This window comes from Aulonocara stuartgranti (assembly GCF_965226115.1).
Source record: "Aulonocara stuartgranti genome assembly, chromosome: 19".
In the NCBI taxonomy this organism is placed as follows: Eukaryota; Metazoa; Chordata; class Actinopteri; order Cichliformes; family Cichlidae; genus Aulonocara; species Aulonocara stuartgranti.
Window position 1 is genome coordinate 16,057,524 of NC_138955.1, and position 27,979 is coordinate 16,085,502.

The 27,979-nt window shown below is 41.6% G+C and overlaps 1 protein-coding gene across 5 annotated transcripts in view; it reads left to right on the top strand.

Moving 5' to 3' along the window:
- alk (ALK receptor tyrosine kinase) overlaps window positions 1–27,979 on the top strand; it is a 417,876-nt gene that overhangs the window by 370,862 nt on the left and 19,035 nt on the right. For all 5 annotated transcript variants that reach the window (XM_082517110.1, XM_082517112.1, XM_082517111.1 and 2 more), the window contains 9 exons: window positions 8,158–8,323; window positions 9,712–9,859; window positions 13,311–13,421; window positions 14,638–14,779; window positions 17,061–17,228; window positions 17,658–17,750; window positions 23,676–23,834; window positions 24,908–25,021; window positions 27,249–27,435. In XM_082517110.1, the coding sequence (XP_082373236.1) occupies window positions 8,158–8,323; window positions 9,712–9,859; window positions 13,311–13,421; window positions 14,638–14,779; window positions 17,061–17,228; window positions 17,658–17,750; window positions 23,676–23,834; window positions 24,908–25,021; window positions 27,249–27,435 (1,288 nt within the window). The remainder of the gene's footprint in view (window positions 1–8,157; window positions 8,324–9,711; window positions 9,860–13,310; window positions 13,422–14,637; window positions 14,780–17,060; window positions 17,229–17,657; window positions 17,751–23,675; window positions 23,835–24,907; window positions 25,022–27,248; window positions 27,436–27,979) is intronic.

The following is a 27,979-nucleotide window of genomic DNA, read 5'->3' on the forward strand; positions in this document are numbered from 1 at the left end:
TGTAATTCGGTGACATCACTCACTGATTAGCTGATCAGACGGCTGCTTATTTTACAAAGAGCATTCGATCTACTGAATAGCAGCTGGTCAATGCAACTACTTTGCTCTCAGCCCAGAACCGCTGATGCTCACCAACCCAGAAGTGCAAATGCTGTAAATATTTTTACATATAAAGTTTCGCTGGTGATCAGATGCAAGAACACTTAGCCCAAAGTGACCCAGCGTTGAGTAAAAATTGGTGTGTAGAGGATCTAATGAGCTCATTTGTGCACTTTTCATGCAGCTTATCTGATCTGTGATGCGAGTCTCTCTTCAGTCGTGAACACAGAGCAGGCTGTTTATCTCTGAAGGGTCAAACAGGGACGGTTGCATACATAAGTGCTGACCAGCTAACATTATTTGTTAATGTTTGCAGACTGGAGGGCATGGGTTGGTCAGCAAACAAGAGCAACTCAGTCTATCAAGTTGATCTTTAATGCTAAGCAAGAAAAATGGCATTTCAGTGCAGTGTTATACAAATGAGAGTGTTTGTTACATGGATTTTGTTGCACAGGCAGCAACAAAAAGGCCATTTTAATGTGCTTACACAGGTAATACTCGGCATGGTTACAATAAAAATGGCAGCAGAAGTAAATCTCCTCAGAGAAAGATGGGACTTTGAGATCACACTGCTCTCGCCCTTGTGATTATCATAGATATTAACTCAGGGGAAAGAAGCTGAACTTTGGTTATATGTCGGCCATTTCAAAGACAGCCTTGAGCGCTTAGCATTCGTGGGGCGTCTCTCTTCACCCCTTCTGGAGCTGATGCTTTGACGTCTCCAGGGCAGGACGGCAAGCCTGATGAGGGTTTTAGCTCAGCAGACCTGTCACTCCAACACGGCTCTCCTCTTCCTCCGACACGCTCAATGATTAACCCCACCGAACATCAACGTCTCTTGTCTCCTCTCACTCTCTCCTTCATTTCTCCCTTCACTCTCCCGCCATATCTGCTCCCAGGACATTTTGTCCCCGTTTATTTTCAGATTTGCTTCCCATTTTTGCCACGGAAAAGCCGTTATTGAGTCTCTGTTAGTTCACATTATTGCCTTCTCACCCAGCCGCCCTGACTCTCTGTCAGAGCTCACTCTTATCTCTGTGTGTTGTCCCACTTCTTCCTTCTGATCCCTCTCCCCCCTTCACCCTGACTTCACCTTCACTCTTTTCTGTCTTCTTGTTCTTTCCCCTGGTCCCTGTTGATTCCTCTCTATTCTGGCAACAGACACTTTTATTTCCCACCACCATTGTGCTGTATGCCACCCGCAACTCACTGCTGACTCATCAGCTGCTTTTGGGGGATGAGGGTTGAGTAAGTCAACTTATATTAGTTTGCTTCACTTTCTTCCTCTGATTACCTCGTCCGATGGGAAAGAAGTACATCGCTAACTTCAAAATGAGCTCCAGGCCTATTTTGTGACCATGTGCTCTATGAGAGTGTGTGTGTGTGGGTGTTTGGCTTGATAAAGATTGGTTTCTTTAGATGATAAAACAACTTTACAATATGCACTGCTGCAATACATGTGTACAAGCATTAGCTTCTTTGAACACAGTACCTTTCAAGAGCTAGGTGTCCGACTTTCATTCACACATCAGCAGACAACAAGAACAAGTTGTGTAGTAGATTTAAAAAAAAAAAAAAAACTGGCGTTAAATCAAAGACAGACGGGATGCTGATTGAGGCAACCCGATTGGTTCTTGAGAGTAACTGACAGCAGCTGTTGGTCCCTGAATGATTCATGCAGAAAGGAGTTTTGGCCCGTTTGTGCTCACTAATTAGCTGCACAGAGGAGAAGAAGGAGTCTTCATTGGTTACTTGTTCATCAGCACCAGCCTGCAGCAATCACTTAACTAGTTGCTAATATTTTGGCAGGGTGGGGTTAGTTACTAAGACAGATCTGAGACTGATAAGGATGAAGGTGCTCAAGAACTTCTACTCCTGCACCATCGAGAGCGTCCTGACGGCAAACACCTCCACCTGGTTCGGGAACAGCACCAAGCAGGACAGACGAGATCTGCAAAGGGTGGTGCGCTCAGCCGAACGCATCATTCAATCAGAGCTCCCTGACCTGCTGTCCATCTACACCAAGCGGTGCAAGTCCAAAGCTAGGAAGATTATGATGGACCTCTCCCATCCCAACAATGGACTCACTGTTGAGGTCTGGGAAGCGCTTCCGCTCCCTTAAGGCCAAAACAGAGAGAATGAGGAGGAGCTTCTTCCCCCAGGCTATTCGGAGCCTGAACCAGGTGTAGGACTGGACTCTCCCACACACATCACTATAAGACTGGACTCTCACACACATCACCACACGCACCACCACACATTTCCTGTATTCCTATAATCCTATAATTCCTATAATTTATAATCTTTATAATCTCTTCTGCTATTTGCACATTCTTTACTGTAAATTCCTAAGTTAATTTGTAAATTTTGTAGTAAACTGTAAATTGTAAATATTGTGAAACTTTTCTTCTGTCATTTAATGGTCGGGCATTGTACAGCTACAAGCATTTCACCCCCATGTCATAGTGTGTGTGTGTGTGTGTGTGTGTGTGAGTGTGTGAGACAAATACAATTTGAATTTGAATTTGGCTGCAAAACAGGCTCTTGTAATTAACTGGACTCATTTACTTCATAAGCTCTGTGCTTAGCATTCAGATCTTGTTCATAGCTTGCCAGCCTTGATCCATCTTTCTAATTGTTGGCCCAGAGAGGACAACTGTCACTGGATAAGGACGATACATGCTAAGAGAGGAGAGTCTTTGTACTTGCGTTTTGCTTACAGTGTGTCTATGATGATTCCTGTAGCTTCAAAAGTTGTTGGCCTGGATATTTCTGGAGGTACTGGAGAAAATGCCATTTAATAGCATGATAAAGCTTTCTTTTGAATAGAAAACTGAAATAAGGTCTGTTCTGTTCCAAAAATGGCCTATTAGGCTCACAATCAGACCCAATTGTTGTTGTTTTTTAATTTATTTTTTCCATTCAGGGCTGGATTAATTTGGCTCAACAAGTCTTGCAAAAAAAATTAAATAGTTTATTCACAATTTATTGTAGCTGTCGCGGCAATGAAGTGGAAATGAAGCTAAACCAACATTGACTTTAGAGGACTGATAACAAAACTGGAGTTATTTTTCGTTGTGAACCCCAAAGAAAAACAAAAATATCAGCTCTGAGATAGCAGAGTTAATTTTTTTTCCCCTGGAATAAGCAGATCCTTGTTTTCAGGCCGATGCTCAGACCTGACACAGAACTGCACAAAAACAATAGGCGGCAGCATTTTAGAATGTGATCCAGGAAGCCCGGCTTGAGTAAAGGATGCATGAAGATCGAGTGAACACCAGACAGGCTGGTGGTCAGCACTGTTGTCTTAAAGCTTATTGGTCCTGGGTTTGAGCCACTGGGCCCTCACTATGTTGAGTTTGTACTTAATCACCATGATTGGTCGGGGGACAAAAACAGAAAGTGCTTTCTCCCGAAATCAAAGCCATGTTAGGTTCATTCTTCTGTCACTGCACCGCTGTTCCGCTCAGTGGGTGGGTAATGCAGGAAAAGTGTTTCCTTCTCGACAAACGCCACCATAAACAGCTGAAATATGCTTTTCTGTTGGCGAACGTGGACTTTTCAACTTTGTCCGTTGATGTTATGTTACTTTGCAGCAAAAGCTTAACCTGTATTCAACTTTTCTGACACGCAGTCCTCTTTGTGCGTTGCCATCCACTCTGCGTTGACCTCCTGGGTCCATTCAAATAAATGAAAGGGCTGCTTTTTTTCGTTTTTCTCACAGCATACCTGCGAGTCTGAATGAAGCCAGAATAAGGTCAGTCGGTCTGAACAAGGCCTTTCTCCATTTGGACAAAAAGCAGATCTGAACCCTAATAAGCCAATTATGGCTGAAGTTAAAGTTAAAAATACTAGAATTAGAGCATTTATACCTTTGAAAGCATGCTCACAGAAAGTCTCCCAGTGATGGTGAGAGTTTCCTGGAGCTGGAATCTTTTGTGTGTGTACTGAAACACCCTGTGAAATATCCCAGGACCACCTAAGGTTGTTTGTGTTGTTTTGAAAAATGTTCAGAGGGGATAAAAACTGTTGGAATTACTGTCAGTGGTGCAACCCAATCAGAGACGTATTTCTCAACGCTGGGTCTCTCTGTTTCTCTCTCCCCCTCTGATGCGACTTGTCTGGAACAATTTCTCGCTGATGAAAGTGTGCAGCTTTGCCCCTTTCTATGATGGAGGCCACTGTTTGTTATGATGATGGCATAGCACGAGTGGCAAAGTTCACAGAAAACGAGATTCATGTAATAGTCAGGCAGAGCCAGACTCTCCCTAGGGGTGGGTGTGTGTGTGTGTGTGTGTGTGTGTGTGTCTTGTAAGTCAAAGGGGCTGAAGAGTTTGCACAACCACTTACTGGAGAAGGCTATCATCTTGTTTTGTTTGTTTAGTGAATGGCTCATTAGGCCAGTTGTGCAGTGCGTTTGGGTGTATAATCCATGTGCACATGTGGTCGTCTGAATTCATGTTGATGGACCAACAAGATCAATCAGTTGGGTTGAAGTGTGAAACCAGCTGCACCCAAGGGAGACAGGAGAGAGAATACAAACAAGAGAGGAATCTGCGTTCAGTACCAGCAGTGCTCATGTGAAAAGCTCGTTTTCTATAACAAGGATCTTAAATCTGAAGGGCTTCCCCCAAATCAGCAACTGAACCAAAATGTAAATGCATGAACATAAACAAAGGAATACATAAAGTGAAATTCCCAGCATTCCTTTCACTGATCTCTCTCGTCTCTATGCAGCTTTTCAAGAAGTTTGCCCGCGTTTGCTGCTGGTTCGTGCTCACAGAGTTGGAATTTGACTCCCTTTAAATTTGCCGTGTCTCTTCCCTCGCCTGGCTCATTAGCTGGTAACCTTCGACCGCTGTAACACAGCATGAACTGGGACATGCTGCATGAACTGGGACGTGCCTCTCACACACTCATGTCACAGACTTCCCACAACAAGGGGATGTGAAGGGAGAGACATGGCTGTTAACAAGAGGATCACTCCAGCGCACATTCCAGCGTCTCTCGTCAGTTAACCGCCAGTGCAGCGCATAAACCAATTCTGCATCCAAAGCCTTGGTTGAGTTAGTGTTCTTCAAATGAGGCTTTGGAAATTTGACTGTAAGTGGGCAATGAGCCAACAGCTTATTTCTCCAAATGAGAAAAAAATAACAAATCAGGCCATCTAACTTTCACCCTTTTTTTTTTCTTTGAGCATGTCCTTCCAAAACATCTCAAAGTGACCTGTTAAGTATATTAAGATTTACATCTAAAGATAGGGTTTGGGGCTGTTCTGCTCCAGTGATGGATTTATTCCCAGTAGTCTTAACTATTTTCCAACAGTGTTGAAAATACTGGCCTGATGGGTCAATTTACTTCGTACTGGAGTCAGACAAACCTGCAGTCACACTACAAGTGTTTTTTACAGTAGGAGTGCATTTGCTAAGACTGGGCTAAACTCCAAATCGCTCTCTTACCAAAGTGATGTTTTAAAGTGTTTTTGAAAGCGTTGGCCTCCTTGAAATAGTCTCTGCTGGCAACACTTTGCTAAACTCGAAAGAGATGTTTGTGGTGAGACAGAGCAGAGCTTGGACGTTGGCCTTGGACCGAACCACTCATGAGAACCAGGCTGACTAATGTGATGCTCACCATGCAGTCTACGCAAGGTTTCATTAGTAAAAATAGCCACCGTTTGAAGTGGCAGGGGCAAAAAGAGGTCATCTGGATTAATGTTTTAAAGACGAAGTCAAATTATCATGTCTGGAAGAACTCTGTTTCTTACTGTAACACTTTATAATAACTGATCAGAAATCGGTGTGTACTCACACATTGCTTGTTCACAGACAAACAGGTACACAGTCGCTCATAACAACAGCTTCCTGCAGTTTCTGCTCAGTCAGAGAGACTGGAGTTTAGAGAGAGATGCTGGTAAATATTGGAATGTCAATTCTAGGGCTTCATCTGCAATAGGTAGTACACAGCAGGGAACTTGAACAGCAGAAGGTGTTACAGTGAGAGTATCGTGGCTTTAAGTCACACTTCTGAAACTTGTCTTGTCTTCTCTTTCCTGTTTATCCTCTTGATATTTAATAAATTTGCTACTGTTATCTGATTTTACACCGTTCATAGACAAGTATAAGCAGCATTCCAGTTAGGCTTGGGTGGTATTCATGTTTTCATACCTTCCTTCCTTCTAGGTTTTTGGTATATGACACTATCTGTGTTTTAGTTTTATTTAAAGAGCTGACCTTGTGGCAGTAGAAGTTATTATCTGCTGCTGTGAGAGATTAAATGACTTAACCATTACTGTCACTATCTGGCATCAGAGTTAGTAGTTTGTTTTATGTATTGTAAATGTATTAATGTCCAACTATAGACTATTTATTAAAAATGGATATAGCCCTCCACCATGGCCCTCTGGCTTTGAAAGGTGAATGTTTTTGACTTCACCTACTGGTGGTGGCCAGAGGGCCCGGTGGCGCCAGTGTCCGTCCGGCAGGGCAGGGCGCCCCAGGGCAGCTGTGGCTACAATGTAGCTTGCCATCACCAGTGTGTGAATGTGTGTGTGAATGGGTGGATGACTGAATGTAGTGTGAAGCGCTTTGGGGTCCTTTGGGACTAGAAAAGCGCTATACAAATGCAGGCCATTTACCATTCACCGTCTTTTTGAATTTTGATATTCAAGCTTGTCAAAGCTTAGGTGCAAATTGTAGTCTTAGTTTCAGATTCTTGGCTTACAGAAGTGGTCTTTTGCTGCTATAGCCCATTTGCTTCACACCAGAATGCTCTTCCTCATGCTTTGTTATTAACTAGTGGTCATTTGAGTTACTGTTGCCTTCCTAGTTTAAAACAGTTTGGCCGTTCTCTTCTTACCCCTGACATCTGCAAGGCATTTGCGCCCAGACATCTGCTCCTCTTTTTCAGACCATTCTCTATAAACTCCAGAGATGGTTTCATGAGCATCCCATTGGATCGGCTGTTTTCAAAATCCTCAGCAAAGTCACTTAAATCACCTTTTTTCCTCATCCTGACGCCTGATTTGAACTTCAGCGTGTCATCTTGACCATGTCTGCATGCAAAAAAAAGGAACTGCTTCCATGTGATTTGCTGATTTTAAATAATTGTATTAACAAATAGTTGAAGAGGTGTACCTAATAAAGTGGCTGGTGAGTGTACAAGTGGTTCCTCATGGTTCCTTCAGCAGACACTGGAAAAACTGTGGATATCCAATACAAAGAGTTTCAAATGGCGAGAGCCAAATATTCCACACAGCTCTATTAAGGGGAAAAAACTTTGCATTTGGTTTGTTTCACAGCTCACTGAGCTCAATTTAATCTTCTGCCTGTAGAGACTGCCCTCTGGTGGCCTTTGTGTCCAGCACAAGATAATAAATGACTTCAAAGCGCTCTTTCTGTATACGTAATATCCCCCAAGCCTAATTACATTCACACTGAGCATCCATTTTGAGGTTATGAAAGCCAACATGCAACTCATCCTTCCTTAGAAATGACTTCCACTTTAGCCAGTGTCACATTTTCAATAATCAACCCTGCTGTGAAATGAATTAGAAGTAGTCTCAGGGAGAGAGAGAGAAAGGTTCCCTGGTGTCTACCTCACCGCTCTGTGTTCACAAGCCTTAAGTAAGGATTTAGTCCTGCAGCGTTAAGTCCTTCTCTGTCCATCTGACAAGACTAATCTCATGCTAATTACAGTGAGAAGATCTCCAATTAGCACAGACACATGGGATTACATGGAAAATGAGGAGAAATGTTTGTCACCCGTGATCCCGTCAACCAAGTCCCCTGCTGCTGTTGCGAATGTGACGATAGTAGCATCTCATATGAGAAGCTCCAATAATTTACATATCTTTATATTTGGATTTACTGAAGTGAAAGTGGAGCAGTGAGGAATGTTGAAGTGGAATGAATGTTAGACAAATAGAACTGTAATTTCAGCCTCTTCATCATCTTTAACTTTGCTTAGCTGCATGCCTGACTGAACACAGTATGTGCCTCTACTGCTAAGCTCTGCAAAGTACTAAATGTTTTCCTTTAATTCCCTTTTCTTCATGTGCAGCCAAAAAATGGATTTTTCATACCTGTGGGGCTGTGGGCCCTGAAGGTCCAACTCCCACTCAGTGCCTAAACTCCTACAGGAACAGCAATGTCAACGTGACAGTTGGAACCCGGGGGCCATTCAAAGGCATTCAAATGTGGCGGGTCCCAGAAACCGGCTCCTACAGGTAGGACAGTTGCCAGCCTATAAAGCCTCAGAGCACACAAACATCAGAGCTAGCCATTTGAACACTGAATTTCCACTCAACACCCACTCTGGAATAATTTTATCTTTTTCTGAAGGGTCTCACTGTGAAGTCATTAGGTATGTGTGCTTCTGAGAGCTCAACACATTCTGTATACAGTACACACTTAACCTATCTTTCTTAGACATCGGCACTCTATGCAATTCACATTTTTCCAATGCCGGCTCTTCCTCACGCCCACCTCTGCTCCTCAGTGCAGCAGAGCAAGCAGTGAAATATTGCTATCAGATTCTTGCAGGAAGGAGCAGAGGCTGGAGTAATGGCAGCTAAATGGCGTGATTCACTTTACACCTGACTCTAAAATCCAAAAATACCCACCTCCGCTTCTTCGTTGGTAGCCTTTAAGCCTTCAAAATAGCTCAGCAATCAGCTTTAGCACCTTGACCCCTTGCCGCACACTGCTCCAAGATTAATGCTGCAATATCCAAAGCCTGTTTGTTTTTTTTGTTTTTTTTCCAGGGATCAATATCCCTCCGGTGGGCATTCATGACAACATGAGCCGTTTAACTTAGATTTGACTTGGAACAAAAATTTCTCTGAAAGCTGCAAGCCTCCCACATCAGCACAAAAGCAAACGCACACACACCGCTAAGCTCAGCCAAAACCTCCATGTCTTAAAATACCTGACTAACAGCACAGACCGGACGGCCTGAACACATGTCCAGAGTTTCAGAAAGCACCTTCTGTCTCCTCAAAACTGTACAATTGTTCTTGATGCGGCCTGGCCCAGCTGCCAAAGCGCTTAAATGAAGTTGACAGACGGCCACAGAGATGAATATGCGCTCTGCATCTCCCACAAGTCATTAGGCAAACAGCTGAGGTAGCTGCTACTGAGCACTGGGCAATGTTCTGTCTCCCGATCAAGCTCGACCACCAGGGAAGAAAAATATCGCAGTGCTCCCAAAAACCAATCAAGTTGTTTTTTATTTGTCTGGCAAGAAAACTGGAGCATTTGAAATGTGTGTTCTCCGATACATAGGTGTGTGTTTGCATGTGTGCTTGTGTGTCCCGTGCAGTCTGGGTTCTGTATGGTTTTTCCCCTCAGTGTAATGTGCCACAGTAGGTCAAATGGTTTTTATTAAAAACACCCAGAGTGAGTGTGTTTTAGTGTATCCAAATGAATTTTGGCTGTTACTTGTTGTGCACTCACCAACTCGCAGGAGGAATGCACGAGGACTCGGCCTCACAATATTTTTTATGCCGCTTGTTTCACACAAATAGAAATAAAAAAAAAAAACCACTTGTCTCGTTAGAGTCATTTTCCTGTTAATGACTTTTTGTGTTATTCATTTATGTTCATTAAACTCCAGGGTCACCGTCTATGGCGCCGCTGGCGGGAGAAGTGTCTTGACAACAAGCAGGTCACACGGTGCCTACATGACGGGAGACCTCCTGCTGAACAAAGGAGAACTGCTTTACATCCTTGTAGGACAACGAGGAGAGGATGCCTGCCCCAATGTGAGTCGTCTTTACAATAATTCACGGCAGTTTCGTAAGTCAGCTATCGCGCAGTAAATAGGAATACAGTTGCATCTGGGACTCTGTAGTCTACAGCGTGTCATAAAAGCAAGATAAACTTAAAAAATGAGAGTAAAATAGCTGTAAATGCTGCAATGAATCAGCTTTATGAATGAGGAGTCCCAACATTTCTTTTTTATGGACACACAAATACATACAGCAGCCTTCTACGATCCCCAATATTGCCCAAACTGTGTCAGTGTAAGAAGATTGAAGTTGATTCTAAATTTGCTCGAATGATATTGCTGTCCACTCCGTAGAGAGACTAACATATTCTCACATTACACATTATCCAAAAAACAAGATCATTAACTCCCTGCAGCCTTCCTCAAGTACGCTGAGGTCTGACTTTGGAAACCCAGACAATTCATGGCCTCCAAAAACTGTTCAACTTTCTGCTCCAAGCTTGCAGTGATGGCCCCGCCGTGTCTCTCAGGCTCACTTTAGCCAGACTCAGATGCACCCATCTACCCAGTAATGTTTAAAAACGTTGCATAATCTGGTGTGTTTGACATGCATACACATTTCCAAAGTAGTGGAGGAAATAATGTGATGTTACGGAGTTTTTCTTTTTCAATATGCCCTCATTTTGGATTAATTGGAAGCAACATGCCTTCTAAAAGTTTGGAAAGGGTAAGGTTTGCTACTGTGTTGCATTATTTTTCATGTAACAATGTCTTGTAGCTTTTCTTCCTATTCTTAATTGATATGGGATTTTAGCCATTCAGCAGGTCAGGATCCCAAATCTTTATTTATAGAGCACATTTAAAACCAGCGTGTCACAAAAACCCCTAAAATAAATGACTTTCTAATGATTGATGATACACTACATTCAAAATGTTTACATAATACAACACATCAGCATCCTATCTGTCTCCCTTTGACCGGGAGATGATCAAAAGTATTTTCCGACATTAACTGAGAAATTCAGCTGTTTAATACAAGATTTAAACAGTTAAGAGACAAACGACTCCTGCACAAATCCATAAAACCTAAAATAGTGCACATGTGTCGTTTTTTTCTGGTAGTTGTTGAATTAAACCAGGCCTTCCCTTAAAAGTATTACAGCATACGTTGCTCCAAAACTGTCATATTTTGTTCAGCATTAATTAATGAGGCTTTCAAAGATGTTTAAGTTATCCCATGCAGCGTGCATAAATTTGCCACCCTGTCTGATATGACCAAGGGTTGGTGCTTTTGAACTATGAGCAAACAACAAGGTGGATGGGCCCTAATGTATTTTATCCTGCAGAACGCAGCATTGATGATTCCCTACAGACTGATTTTGACTGTACTGGGTTTCATCTTTGCCTGCAGAGCTTTTTCCAAATTTCACCATAAATGAAGAAGTCACTAAACAATATTCTTCATTATTTTTACTGTTAGTATTTTCCCCCACAGGCTTTACCCAATAATGTTACTTAATAATCTTTTTAAATGTGAGATTTTCCACCAAGTCTTTTCTTTTTTTTTTTTTTTAAGCATTAAGCAACTTGGAAACAGGGTTGCAAGAGAACCTCGTGTATCTCAGATAGTTTACACTAGCTGGACATGAGGCTGCCCAAGTGCCTGTTTGAGTTTTGTGGCTTTGCTCTCTCGAGGCAGCCTGTCTAGCCTTTCAACCGCAGGTCCTCACCACTGTCATCCAGTTATTAGTTTTTAACACAGTGCTTTCTGAAGTGCTCTGTACAGACAGCACTGAGAGAGACTTGGCTGTTCCAAAGTGAAACTGAAGTCATTTAAGGTTTCTCTTATTTTCCCCCAGTTCTGACAGCGAGAGGCAGCAGCTCTCTCCAAAGGGTCGTGCAGAAAGTGATTTGTGCTGCAGAACAGTGTTTTCTCACACCTGGCTTTCCCTTATGTGACGGAAATGATGATATGTCCCTCGTCTTTAGAATTATTCACTATGTCTTTTTCTTGCTGCGCCCCACACACACACACACACACACACACACACACACACCCTTCTGTTCTCATTCTCTCTAAAACACAAAGTTAACTTAAATTGAGAAGCTGCACAGGCAGAAATGGCTGAGAGGGAAGGAATAGTGAGGAAGACTTTCCCAAGAACATTTGAATGCACTCCTTTCGACCCCGTCTACTTGTCAGTCACAGTCACAAAAGTCCCGCCCCTTCCTCCGTTTCAGACAGCTTTCAAGAGTGTTGCCTGAGACAGATGGAGGGAGCTGAGAGAGAGCGATGAGCGACTGTGAGAGTTTGTATGAGACAGAGCGAGTGAGGTAAACCTATGCCCTCTCACTCTTAAAGTGGGACTCGCTCCAGGCAGTTCAGCATCATAGCGCACACCATGCAGACACATCAATTCACAGGGTCTCGGTCGGGGCAAAGTCCCTGCCTCTGACATTATTTGCCAACAAAACATCCAGGTTCATTTTTTTCAAGGGAGCTGAGAAAGAGTGAAACAACACCATGCTGACTGAGAGGCTGTCTTTAATGGGTAACGTGATAAATCGGCTGTAAACCAAATAATTAATGGGCTGTTCTTTAAAAGTTTTTCACACGCCTTTAAAAGGAAATGTCTAATTATTCAAACTCAGCCTGCAGTAAACGTGAATAAAATTGCAGGAGAATCAGAGCAAGAGTGAAAGGAAAGGCTTGCAAAATGACAGTGAGGCCTGCTATGATGTATGGTCTGGAGATCTTGGCACTAACAAAAAGACTGAGTTGGAGCTGAGTGGAAGATGCCAAGATTTTAACTGGAAGTGACCAGGATTGAAAATTAAGGATTATAAATGAAATGGAGAGCTCAGGGTGAGCAGTTTGGAGACAAAGTTAGAGAGGCAAGGCTGGTTTGGACATGTGATAAACCGGACAAAGACTGTTAAAGATGGAGCTGCCAGGTAGGAGGAAGAGAGGGAGACCTGTGGATGTAGTGAAGGAGGACATGCAAAGGGTTGGTGTGACAGAGGAGGATGCTGAGGATAGGATGAGATCCGCTGTGGCGAGCCCCAGAGGGAGCAGTTGAAAGAAGAAGACCAAATCATACTTAAAAGCAAATATGACAAACCACAAGCAAAAATATTAAAAAATATTATGATAAATACACTGGTATTGTGTGATTATTTTTTTAATAACAACCCTAGAGCCGGCACCATTATCAACTGAGTCACAAGATTATTTTTATACAGTCAGCATGGGATAAGTAAACATGTGAGTCACTTTCAGATAGTCTTGCGAGGGGAGCATTGGTGCTTTTCAGTTCCTGTGTGCATATGAATATTTCTGCTTGGTATTTGCACACCATTATAATCCTCAGACTCACAACAGCTGCGGTCTGGCAACCGCTCAGCTTTTTCATACGCGGCCGACATCCACGAAGGCAATTCTGTGGCAAACTGACATGTTTCTCTCTCTGCGCCTCTCCCCGCAGTCTAACGGCATGCTGAATAAGATATGTCTGGAACAGAGCGGCCCAATGGTGAACAAAACACAAGTGAAAGGAGGGGGAGGAGGCGGTGGAGGGGCTACGTATGTATTCAAAGTAAGAAGGAGCTGAAGGGGATGATGATGTGCTCAGAGATTTTATTTTTAGCAACTGCTCATTTATACGGACGTTGATTCCATTGATAGTCCAGTAAAAACTATGTGCAATAAAGGGATTTACTGATTGTACCATTTTGAGCCATTATAGATGTTTATCTCTTTGTTTATCATGCTTTTGTTGAAATGTGTACTTTAAAGTCCTTGAGCTTCACGTTATTCTGTCTTTTTTACATTTAGCCAGCAAAATTGATCGGCCAGTAAAATCAATAAATATCATTTTAATAGTACATTCAGGGCACTGCAGCATTCATCTGATTCCTGGCATTGAGGTATTTTTATTGGCCTGCTGCTCAGTATATGAAAGATTATAATTTTAAAGAGCCAGCACCCCAATCTAGGACACAGGTCTTCATATCCATGTGTTTACTCTCATCACTGAACAGATGATTTGACCAGTAGGCCAGTCTCCTTAAAACCAAGCAGGCAAAATACGCTTATTTGCTTTCTTGCCAAGAGTCAAAAGCGAAGCGTCTTGTGGACAAAAAATGTGTGTGTAGTCTAAGCTCAAAGAGAAGGCCTGTTTTCAACTCAGGAAAAAAAATTGATATATAATCACAAAAGACCTTCAGGTTGGATTTAGAATTGTGTATTTATTGTACAAAGTGTCAGGAAGAAAAACCTCTCAAAGCTGCTGAAAGGATTATGATTGCACCGGAAGCCTTGTTTTTGAATGGTACATCAGAACGCTTTCAGACAATAAAAATAAATAAATAAGCAAACAAGAGAAAGGAAGTCTAGCATTCAGCTTGGGGAGATATTTCAGTTGCTGTATAATGATAATGATGGACTTTGCTCTTGTGAACGACAGCTTGGAACCAGAGGGAACAGAGGAGGTAACAAAAACCTCCACTGCTAAAGCTCACTAAATGAACTCTAATTAGTTTACTCTGTACAAAAACACTCTTTTGGTTTGCTGCTGGTTCCTTGAGTCTCACTTTGAGGCTCATCAGTTTGTACAGATTAAACAAATGAGAGGTACCTTGTCCAGTGAGCGTAAACTGCGGTGGATTTCCCAGGTCAACCAGCTGCGATTCTCGTGTTTGTGGACCATACACACACTAGAATGAGGCGAATTTCCCAAAAAACATAACCACACCTTTGAAGAGCAAATCCTGTGCCACTACATAAAGTAACTGTTATCAATACTGACCCAGGTGGACAGAGAAGTGTACATCCCTCTCATCATCGCTGCTGGGGGAGGTGGCCGGGGATACAGCAGCCAATCAGAGACCCAGCAGGAGCAAATGGACTATGACCCTAGCCAACCTGGACGCAATGGGAAGTCACACGCTGCAGGTATGCTACACACAGCTTTGATGTAAGTGTTGGTTGTATTTGTATGTATCACAGCTTTGTTCCCCTGTGGGAAAGTGCACTCTTTGTGACTGCAGTTATGTGTGTGTGTGTGAGTTACAGAGCTGGGTACAGGGAGAGACAATCTACTGTGTGAGTTTGAGTTATAGAGAACAAGATAAAAATGGTTGAAATAATGAGAGTAGATGAGTAATGCAGTGTGTATGGCTTATCTTTCCTCGCTCTAGGATGAGCCAGGCTGTGTCTGTTCTGTTTTCTTCTGCGTGCATGCAAAATAATAAAGTTTACAATTGGGCTTCGACAGTGGAAGTGTTTATTTGCATGTCTGCCCGTCCTCGGAAACACACCAGTTTATCCTGAAGGTGTTTACTTCCCACCTCTGTGTGCCAGCATCTGTGTTATAACAAAAACAAACCGGCGCGGCCCTCCTCACGACTCGCCTCCGAGTTTGCTGGGCAGAACCGCACGCTCCGCTCTGCTGGTGTAACGTCACATCCACACTCGCTGCAGGTTTCATTAATCATGTGCTTCAAGGAGCAGCCGAAAAGCATATAAGGTATTGATTTTTACATCTCAAAGCCCAAGGTTTCAGTTGGAGGAAACTCTGTGAATAAAAAAATGAAATGTTAGCTGTGTGTGGAGGCTGCTGGGACGCTGGGATTTTGGGGTTGGTTTTTTGTACCTCAGGTTTTGGGGGAAAAATTAAAAATAAAATTGTCTGTTGTCAGCTGTTATAACTAATGGGTTAGTGATTGCTGTGTATGTACATACTGTATGCCGATTGGCCAACATTTAAGCCACCTGCATAATTATATCCTCCCTCTAGTGCTCGCATTAGCTCTGATTCTTTGGCATATAGACATGCGACCTCTGCGGGTATCCTGACTCATAAAGTCCAGACTGTCTTTCGAGTCCTTTGGATTGCAGGCTAGGGCCATAAACTGGAATCCAGTATATGAAACCAATGCAGAACTGCCATAAACCGGCACTTTTTCTAATGGCCAGCAGGGGGTGTCTCCTTTGGTTGCAAATTGCAACTTTTATCTGCTTCCTTGTCACAAATGATTCCTACAGAACATTTGATTCCTGATGCGGCCTAGAATTGAACCAGCAACCTTTGCTTCCCAAATAAAAGGTGTTTAATTTGCTACACCGCAAAGAAAACGCTTTATTGTACATATAAACTACACGATCAAAGTCAAAGGAGCTTGCAAAGAAAAGCGTCTGGACTTCTTTAAGTTGCTTGAAGACGTTTCACCTCTCATCCGAGAAGCTTCTTCAGTTCTAAGGTCTTCTCGGATGAGAGGTGAAACGTCTTCAAGCAACTTAAAGAAGTCCAGACGCTTTTCTTTGCAAGCTCCTTTGACTACGATGACCTGAATGACTGAGAACCTTCACAGACATACACGATCAAAGCTCTTAACTTTTATATTTTAAAGACGCCCATGTAACCATTGAATTGTCATCACCTTTAAGAAATACCTGAAATAATAATAGTAGTGCTTGAATAAACTATATGATGGCTAGACAACCTTGTGCATTTCTGCTGAGTTACTAAAGTCTATACGCGTGTGTAATACACAGAATAATATTATAATCTGTGATATTTTGGAGGGTTTTGCATTTACTTAATATGATCGCAACTTCCCAGTATCACCCTTAGCAAAACTGAGTTTGACACCACTGCTTTGGGGCATGGCTAGTTAAGTATGATCTTGCTGTGTCCGTGGTTTTGCAGTCAAATCTACCTGTTAAATAATGTGTCAAAATGCTCATGTTAACTAGAGTTACTTCACAGTGGTTTCTCTTGTTTGTGGGACCCTGGTAGATCTGTCGTGTTACAACTGAATCTTGGAGAATTTTGGGATCTGCTGAAGTTGGAGTCAGGGTCAACGCCTTGGGCAGTTTTTGTGATGCAATATCCTGCTGGCAAAAGCAGCTGATCTCGTTAGCTGCCAATGCAAGATTTGGGTTGCACGTGTCAAACTAACATCCATGACTCAAGGTGTCCTAGCAGAACGCTGCACTGTAACGAGATGATCAATGCTACTCGCTTCACTTGTCAGTGGTTTTAGTTTTGTGGCTGATCAATGTATCCGTCTCTACTTGGTATGCATCTTGTCTTCTTTGCCTGTAGACATGCAAAAGTACTTTAATATCATTTGTCTCTTTCACAAACTCAGTCTTATTCACTACATGTCACTTCTACACGCGCTGCACTTTCTCCCTGTCATTATCAAATGTGTGTTATGTTTGGCGACAGGTGGAGGAGGAGGTTGGAATGACAGCGCTCCTGTCAGCCAGGGCGGCAAACCACTGGTGCTCGGGGGACAGGGAGGGCAAGCCTGTCAAAAGTTCTGGCAGACCCGTGGCGGCTTTGGAGGTGGCGGAGGTGGCTGTATGTCCGGCGGCGGTGGCGGAGGCTACAGAGGTCAGTTTGAGAAGATTTCACAGAAAAAAAGTTTTAATAAATAAATTGCCTTGAGCTGTCAGGTACGAGCCAAATGTGAATCTTGTAGGGCCATCTGTGTTTTTATAGTGACTGTGACAGGATGGCAGAGTTCATACAGATCAGGGATCAGACCCAATCCCAGAGACAGCTGCATGTCCTCTTCCTCTTACTGCTCAATCGACTGCAAATTGATCTGGATCAGAGTTTCCTCATATATAATATATATGTAGCATATGTATCGTCTTGTATTAAGTATAGTTTTTAAAGCACTTTAAGCTGATATTTAAAAATTCAGAGGAAGTCTGACTAACAGAAAACCTTTGTTTTTGTCCCATCCTTTAGTTTTTATATGGATGATATTCAAAATGTGTTGATTGCAATGATTTCTTTGCCTCCTGTGTTTTCCAGGTGGTAACACCTCCGCAGATAACAACCCTAAACATGATGGTGAGGATGGCTCGTCCTTCTTCAAGGGAGAACCCTTCATCCACCCCCTTAAAGGTAATGCCAGGTGATTCACATACAGCCAGGCTAGTCAGTAGTCAGCACCTATCATCAGCATATTAGCATGCAGCATTTGATGCCTTTGTAGTGTCTGTAGGTGAGAGTTAATGTGTTTGTACTTCACAGAACGATGAGAAAACTGTTTTTGCAATTGACATTTTAAATTAGTTTTTTTTCATGGTACATTGAGATTGCTTTCAGCAGAATAAGCAGAAGAATCTTGTAGAGGTGTGTAGAGCAAGAGGAGATCGGGATGCTTCACTCAGCGAAATTTAAAAAAAAAAAAAGGTGCCTCTAAAAAATAACACTGCAGATGTGGACAGCTGTTCCATAAAGGGACACTCTGGAGCATTCACTTTAAACAAAACATATTGTTTTATTGATTAACGTGCCTCCAGATGGAGACAATAAACCGATCTGTAAATTAATCTGGTTGAAACCTGTTGATCCATCACTGCTAGATTTTTCTTGTTTTTTTGAACCTGGTATGAAGTGAAGTACAGCCTGACTGTATAAACATTAGGGGTGCAACAATACTAGTATCGATATTGAACCGTTCGATACAGTGCTTTCGGTTCGGTACACATATGTATGAACAATACAAAATTTTTAATTTATTTTATCAACTTTCCTTCTGACGATGCTGTCTGTGTTGAGCGCTCAGTGGATCTGCGTTCGACTACTCCGCCTAGGCTCGAGCAGCCTAGGCGGAGTAGTCGAACACAGATTCACTGAGCCAGGGCAAGCTAGCTAGACAGAAGTTAAGCTCTTCTTGCAACATGGCAAATTGAACCTCCCCCACCCTAATTCAGATGTGGCGTTTGGAACTATTTTGGTTTTCATGTGAGTATGACCCTGAAGGTAAGCGCGTCATGGACAAAAGTAAAACAGTATGTCGGATGTGCCATGCAATGCTCAATTACATTGGTGGGAACTAGTGTGTTAGCGCAGTTAGCTCGTTAACACGCATGGGGCGATCTGTGGTAGCTCGTTAACGGAGATTTGCCTGTTGTGGCGTTAACGTCATTTCAACGAGATTAACGCTGACAGCAATAGTGGGAACACAACGAATATGACTGCACATTTACTCCGATATCATCCTAGTGCAAAGACAAGTGTAAGCAGACAAAAACAACAAGCACGCATGCTACAAACTGTACCCGAGTTATTTAGCCAGCCGTTAGCACATGATTCTCCTCATGGGGACCTGATATGTTTAATATGCTGCTGAGAATATACCCCAGAAGAAGCGTATAGTATAGCTTTTATTTTGGAAAGAGCCATTTCTCTGTAATAAACTCTCTTTTCCAAACATGAGTGATTTCTGGATCAGATAGATTTTTTTTTATTACTTTGTTGTTTCAGCAACATTAAATTTAAAAACTGTACTTTTGAGTTAAAATATATATATTTATAATTTTAATAAATGACAAATTAAAAAGGCATGAACATTTTTTTTGTATCGAAAAAATATGAATGAAATGTATGAAAAAATATGACACCAAAGTATCAAACCGAACCATGAATTTTGTGTATCGTGGCACCCCTAATAAACATCTATACATGTGTATACATCACCCAAGACTTTATCTTTGCTCAGTTTTATAGAGATATACGCCATTTATGTGTTTGTTGGGCAGCTGAGGCATCTGCGGAAAAGTCTTTGCTAAAAGGGGGGAAAAAGGTAAATAGAAACACCGTGTACTGCATTAATGACATGTTTTCCTGAAGAGGAACAATACATGATTGCTTTTGCACCACAAAAGATATGCAGTCCAAAGTGCCGGAAACCACCTTAGTGTGAAGTCTGAGTGACAGCATCACTTTGTGTCTCAATGGAGATTCAAGATTCTGGCACATTTTAAAACCAAGTGTTAACAAGGGTGCGTTTCCCATTTAGAAAAAAAAAAAAAGGTTTTGACTCAGATTCATCTATTTCTTTTGCAGAAATGTCACTTGTGACAATGGTGCGTCTCAATTTGTCAAAACCTTTCAAGGAAATCAAGGAAATTAATTTCCTTAATAAAAAAGCTAAATTTTGTTTCATTAAACTGCACAGAAAACATCAGTTTTAAAACCAAAAATCTGTCGTTTTCAGTCTTCTGTATTTCTAACTCTGGCTTTGTAAGTACAGAAGGAAATTTCAGCAAAATTCCAAATTGTAATGCACCATTAGAGACGTAATCCAGCGCACATCAGCTGCTCTCAGAATCAACCCTTATGGCTCAGCTGATAGGCTTTTATATATCCAGTTTGCACTAGACCAGCGGTCCCCAGCCTTTTTTGCTCCACGGACCGGTTTAATGGCAGACAATATTTTCACAGACCGGCCTTTAAAATGTGGAGGATAAATACAACAAAACAAAATGATACGACCACGACAAAAACTGTGGTATTTTGTAAATATAATAATAAACACAAATTCACTGTGTAACTGTGTAACTTTATTAGCAGCGTCCCCCTGAAATGCGCCTACAACGTTGAGAGTAACATCCTCCTCTCTGCTCCTTAATACTCTCTGGTCGCTATGGTAACGCATAAATATTTCTTTCAAAATAAGACACACAACTACAACACGGGAAAAGACCCAGGGAAACCGAGTTAACGATAAAAACCCTGAAAACCATAAATTTCACACCCGAGCTTCAACTCTCGCGTCCCGGTACCAAACGACTTGTGGCCCTGTACCGCTCCTTGGCCCGGGGGTTGGGGACAGCTGCACTAGACTATTATGCAATTCACCTCTACACATTTATACTTCTTTCATGTTTGTACAGCAAACATTGTGGCTCTAAAAGTCAAATATCAAAATGCTACTTTGGATTTCTTTAAGTTTAGCTAAAGTGTTCTGACACTTTATAGCCTTTTATTTTTATATATATATATATATATATATATATATATATATATATATATATATATATATATATATATATACATACATACACACACCTAAGCTACAACTGAGTGTCCAAGAAAGGTTGCTGGAAGAATCCTCTAATCCTCATCATTTTGTCTGCATCTTCACATTTTGTTTCATATTTTGTCCTTCAGTGTCTACTTGCCACATTTTTCAGGATGTACCAGATAGCTATAGCTGCACTTTGGCAGTATTATAACAAATGAGATGTTACCCTATGTGACAGGTAATGCAATTAAACAGGCATTTATAGCCATCCATATGAGTTTTAAACTGTTCACTTCCTGAAACCACTGCAGCAGAAGTGTTGTATGGATTCACAGAGAGAAAGTGATGTAAATTGCTGTTACACAGTGAGGGGCGGTGAGGGAAACATCAGACTTCACTCTATCTTAATTAAAGTAATTGTTTTATTATCTCTTGCCAACATCATGCACATGCAGACAGCAACTTCTCAAAATGGCTCCCAATCCATTTCCTGCTCCCTTTAAATACTCTAAAGACACACCTTCTTAATACACACTGGCCTATAAAAGAGCTGCAATTGAGGCAGGCTTCCTCTTTACTGGGAAAACAAGATGGCCACCACAAAGGTAACCTGCAACACTTTGTTACTTAAATGCTTTCCAACAATTGCAGCTGGGTAATCCCCCAAAAGGCATGAATTGTTATCAAAATACACAAATGGCTTATTGTAATATCTGTAATGTGATAACTAAAAAGAATATCATCCGAGTAAAGGTCAGGTTTAAGGGCATTGCTGTAAGTCGTAATCACAAATCTCTACGGCATCAATTTCCTTTGAGCTGCACTGGGAGATTCTTGAGCTCAAACAAAAACAGTGGGTAATGCAGGATCGCCCTGCTGTGTGCACTGACAGGCCTAAAAAGGATCAAAAATGATTTTGGTAATATTGACAGAGGCAACAGTTTGCAATACGGATTCCTAATCCACCGAATACGGCATACTGCTTCAAATCCTTTGTAATACAGATAGGGTTGCACAGCTGGCCACTAGATGCAGGGAGGCACCGAGGAGAGCGTGAATGTTATTAGAAGCCAGGAGTATATAAATGAGTCTCTGTCGATGCACCGGTGTGTAAGAGAGTGCCCAGTTTTTCATGAGTATGGTAAGAGACTAAGCAAATCATTATTCAAGAAGCTTTTGAGGAGAAAAATCACTCCTCTTTATCAGGATTCTTGTCTAGCGTTGATAGTGAAACAACTGCAGCACAGCACATAAAGGTATTTTTATTAGAATATTATATTATTAGAATCTAAGTCAGGTGTGCCAACAGGATGTCTTAGAAATGTTTGTAACAATAATCATCACCATCTTCACTTCACGAACATGAAGGAGCACTGAGCACGCCTGTGTCTAAAGAGCCACAACACGCCTTGATATTAGTATGCAGTCAGCAGCTGTTCTCGACACATTTGTATTCCTCCTCAGAGCCGTCTCTGTGTTTTTGGGTTAGATTTATGTATTTGTACGTATAAAGCTGATAACAGAATGATGAGAGAAAATAGATTCTACAGATGAATGCATTTGATTTGCTTGCTAAACAGTACAGAATTTCACAACCAATAACTAATCTGTGCTGCACCCGCCTTGTCCCTGCTTGCTGTAGTTCACAATCAAGAGAACTGGTTTCCCCAAATCTGAAATAAAATAAATAACGTTGTAAAAAATCTCTTTTAAAGGTCTTTGTGGCTATAAGCTTTCGGGCTATGGAGGGCAGAGAGGTTGCGGATTTTTCTTCTAGCCAGAAGATCTTTTTTTCTGATTATTCAAACCTCCATTCACAATCACTGAATTCATCTATTTTAGGCAAGGCTGGGCTGTAATGGAAATCTGCAAGCTCCCAGTTCCCCACGCAACAAAAGCAACCCACCTGCCTCTATAAACTGTTCTACAGCAGTTTGAACTGGCCAGATAGTAAATGCACGTAGATAAGAGTAATATGAATATGATCATTTTTCTGCAGAAAACCTTTTTAAATATATATAAATTTCTGGCTACCAAATTAGAGACAACAACTCAATCAATCAAACAAATGTATTTCCGTAGCGACAGCCGCCCACCAACGAGCACCAAGTTAACATAATGAGCTCTCGCTGGGTTAGCCTTAACGAAGTAATGTTAGTCTTTGCGGGGGAGTGTGTGTGTGTGTGTTTGGAGCATTTCCGCAACAAGCTGTTTCATTGACAGTCAAAGTGGATGGCTGTCTTTGAGCTGCTTAGATAAATTTAAACTTTCATCCTTAAAGCTCTCAAGTTCGACATTGAACTCGGGGTCAAAGTCAGAGGTCAGGTTTTCTGAAAATCTTCTGAAACTCAAGAAGGAAGTCACTGAGGATTTTGAAATTGTATTGATCTACTAAAAATTTAATACAAGTTTGAATCTCAGTGACCTTGACCTCAAGGCTTTGTGAACAGAAGAACTGGAGAAAGATGCAACCGTGTTTCATGTTATAAGATGTAAATACAAACAGAATAGAGCAATTTGGAAACTATTTAAACTATATGTTTAATTAAAAAGAACTAAAAATTGGGAAACTTGAAGGAATCATGAATGAGATATGACGCCTCGGCCAATGTTTTTCAAATTTACACCATGATGTTCCAGACCCAATCAAATTTCTCTTTCAGTATTTGATGTTTACCTTTTAATATAAGCGTTATTTGATTTACAGGTCACCGTCTTCTGTTTTTATTTACCGCTTACACAGTCTCCTTTCTTTCTGTGAGTGAGGATACCATATGCTGGATCACGATGGCGTGGAGAGTGAAACCTTGGGAAGTTTTTCTTTCTTTTTTTTTTTTTTTTTTCATAGATCCTTTAATCAGGACTATTTCCTGTAAATTACATCAGGAGCGTTATTGAACTTTGGCTCATTTAACCAGAGAACATCCTACAGCCATCTAATCAAATCCTGTTCGCTTTAGAAACCTCTGCTCTGCCGTGTTTTTGTGTCTGTGTGTGTGCGTGGATGCCTACAGGTATGGAGGGGGATGGCGAGGTGATCATCAGCCCGGTGCAGAACTGCAGCCACTGTGAGAGCAATGAATGCCACGAGATAGACATAGACTCCACAATCTGCTTTTGTGATGAAGGCCTCACCCTGGCACCGGATGAAGTTTCCTGCATCAACGCCACAGGTATGACACAGGAGATAACAGTAGTGGAGCTCAAGTAATGAAGAACCACAGACTAATTCTATCTGTTCCATGCAAACGTATGAAATGATCTGAACACACAAATGAGCTGAATGTAATTGTACCTGTAATAGGCTGCGACTCGGAGAACAGATAATGAATTAATCCACAAAAGTAATTAAGCCTGGAAGGCTCTGTACTTTATTGAATCTTTATCAGGGAAAATGTTTTTTAATAGCGCTTCAATCATTCGTAATAATTATCAATACGTAGGATAAGCTAACCTCTCACTGAAAATGAATGTAACCATAGCAGTAATAGTCGTATGGATTCCTGTCCTGTCGTTTCACTGTTGGCGCTGCAGTCAGATAAAAGCTCTTTATTTCAGGATGTCAAGGATAAAAGGTTTCACCTTAGTACTGATGTGGTGACATTAGACTGTGGATTGTGAATGTGTTTCATAATGGGCTTAATGAGCCTTCATGGAGCTAGCTTTGCCCATTAGGCCCATCAACTAAAAATCAGCTTTCAGAAATGTCTGAAAACTGCGTTCTTCTTGGGTTAAACTCTAACAAGCCGGTGTAGACAAACCCCTACAGACCCAGAATTGCCTCTTCAATTATGATTTGTAATCTCAGGCAGATAACACGTTTATGAATGTAGATCTGAAATGAATTAATATGGCAGAGTGTCACTTTATAATTTCAAGCAAAATAACAGGGCTTTTACCGTCTCAATAATATCTTAATGACCTAGACTGTCTCCTCAACCGATGATTTGCAAATCTGCAAAGCGGTAGATAATTCTGTGATGCTAGGTCGTAAAAAGGTCACAATCTCAATATGGTGTCTCTCGGTGTTCAGATTTGTTCCTCGGCTTAGACGAGCGAAACGATCTCCCCTCCGCACAGAAAAAAGGAATTGACATGCAGCGTCCGTCGCCGCTCCTAAGCTCTGTTGTGTCATCGCTTTCACATCATTAATTAAGTCGGGGATCAGTGTGGTGAAGTGAATGTTAATACTCCTCTGGGGGAAGATAACAACTGTATGACACCGTTGTTTCCCCTTGTCCTGCAGAAGTGTTCCAGCAGCCTCCGCAGCCATCTCTCTCGCACCTGGCGCTGGGTCTGTCTGTGGGCACCTCGGCGCTCATTGCTGCCCTCCTGCTGGCTGTGTCCGGAGTCATGATAAGTAAGTGTTGACACATCTTTGTCAGCAACTAATATGAATTTGAAAGAATTATTTGGTATCGGCAACGGCCAAAATGATTCTGCTTGATAATTTACAGAATTTTTACAGTGAAAATTGACATGATCTGCAAAAGCCTGGATCAGCAAGTGTCTGCACTCGTTTTATTCTCATTGCACTTTTTCCTCCCTTCCTCAGCTTTGCAGCTGGGGTTTGTAGGTGGAGGAGGACACAACATAATTAATTTGAGACTAATTTCAGGAGGTGTATTCCTTTGTTCACTCATTCAGTACTTCCTGCTATACATAAAGTGTTTTGCTCTGTGATTTTTAACACTTTACTTGCCCAATCACTGAACAAGTTATACGCAGTCGTACCACAACGCAACATACTCTATTAAATATTACAGATTTTATTAGGAGATTGTGAGAGAGGGTTGGGGTTCCAGAAAACACTGGGACTCTGTGCAAAATGTGCATAAAAACAAACTGCAAATCTAATAAACCCAAATTTTATTTACAGTAGAACATACAAAGTTAATGGCAGCAACATGTCTTAAAAAGTTGCCACAGGGACATGTTTACCATGGTAACATCCCCTCTTCTTTTAACAACAGGCCATAAACATGTGGGAACTAAGGAGAGCAGCTGTTGGACATTTGGGAGAGAAATGTTCTCCCATTCTTTTGATAGAGAATTCTAGCTGTGCAATAGTCCTGTTCGTCTTTGTTGCATTTTTTTTTTTTTATTTCATGATGATCCAAATGTTTTCAGGGGCTGCAGGAAAGCCAGTTCAGCAACTGGGCAATTGTGCTATAAACCCATGCTGTTGGAATAGATGCACTGTGCTGTTTAGCATTGTCTTGCTGAAATATTAAGGTCTTCCCTGATCAAGTCTGGATGGGAGCAGACTTGTGTTTTCCTCTCATTGATACCTTCAGCATTGGTTGTGCCTTTCCAGATGAGCAAGCTGCCAATTCCATAGGCACTAATGCACCCTAGTACTATTTGAGATGCACGGTTTGGTGAGCACTGATAATAAGCCATATTGTTCCTCCCTCTATAGTGTCTAAGCCTGAGGTTGGCACCTCAAGTCAGCAAGCCACAGGGTTGTACGCCATGAATTTGTTCTCACTACATGGTGGATACGGTTCAGAGGTTCACGGATACAAGCTTAAAGCCAAATGTAAACCCGACATGATTTCTTTTTTCATTTGAGATGTTTTTATGATCACCCTTTTTTCTTGTTTGTTATACATTTTGAAAAAAACACATTTTCACTCTGCATGAAACTTCTCCAGTGGTCCCTGGCCCATCTTAAATGGCCCTTAGCAGGCTGTTTCCAGAATGGGAGGTGAGCCTCGTAGCCATCACAAATATCCCTCTGCACGCCTGCTTTCAGACTATTACCGCCAGACATGCAGTATACGCTCATTGAGCCATCACTTGCAGGCTGACGCATATTTTCAGACTCCCACCTACACTTTTGAACGCACATTAGTGGACGAGGCAGGGGCAGACGAGGTGTGGGACAACCTCTCTGATGAATGAAACACGCTAATGATGGATGGCTGCTTAGCCAGCAGCTGACAGCACTCGTACATTAGACAGCACTTGGTAAATAAATAACTCCCCTACACACACATAAGCACACACACAAATGATTGTCCCTGAAGCTACTATGTTCACAGTCCAGGTTGAGGCTTCTAGCACTAAAAAGTGTGAAGTTTGCTGTGTGTGGGTGTGTGAGAGAGAAACAAAGAGCTGAGTTTTCATACTTCATGCTGTTCTCAATGAGGTGCATGCATTTGCAATATTGAGGGAAAAGATGTGAGCTCTTTGGGTCTTACGCTTTGGGCCCATTGTTGTTTATGCACTTTATATTTGTTCATGTATCTAACAGGTGCACATGTACAGTGGTTGAAAAACTTTAAATCTGAAACATGCTCTTTGTGATATTTTGGACAAATCTCAGATCGGATGGAAAGGAATGGATGCTCAGGGACACAGTGGGCTTTATCTAAGTGACTGGTGCTGTACAGCTTTGTGTTCTTTGGAGACGTAATAACTGGAAAAGCTTTCCGCTTTGTGAGCTTTGGCTGCCAGTAGTAATTTTTTACAAAAAGGACTTATGTTTTGTTATTTATTTATTTTTTATTAATATTATTATTATTATTATGTCGATATCTCAGTAGTGGAACAAAACTGCTCTTTTATTTTCATGTCACCAGTGTATCGGCGTAAACACACAGAGCTGCAGTCCATTCAGCTGGAGCTGCAGAGTCCAGACTGCAAGCTCAGTAAGCTGCGGGCCTCCACCATCATGACAGACTACAACCCCAACTACTGCTTCGCTGGCAAAACGGCCTCGGTCAACGACCTGAAGGAAGTGCCAAGGCGAAACATTTCTCTCACCAGGTAAAAGATTCAAGTAATCTCATTACTGTGGGGCAGGGATGGACTGATGTGCAATTACTGAAGATGTCAGTCCTACAAAATAGTTGTGGAAATCCACTTATGTTAGACTCAAAAATGCAGAATGGCGTGAGAGGAAACAACATTAGTAGTGTGACGTCTCACGGTGTTCACCGCTTCTGAAAAATCATTTTTTTCCAGAATGATCTTGTCTCTGTGTTTATAGTTCGCCAGTTCATCATTTGAGGTTTTTAAACATTTGAAATCATTAATAGTTTTCTCTTTTTTTTTACTTTCATGACACATCTATTTCATCTAGTTATGCGAGAGTCATGTCAACTGAAACAACTTTTTAAAAAAAGGGGAAAAAATGGAAACTATAAATATTTTCATTTTAAAATTCACTGCTGCAACAGGTTAAAGAGTTATTTTTCTTTGTGGGCTGAAAAGCTGTCAGACCACTAAATTAGAATACTGACTAGCATCTCAACCACCGTGTTTGAAAGAAGTCACTCTTTTTGATTTACTACATGACTCTCACTCGTTT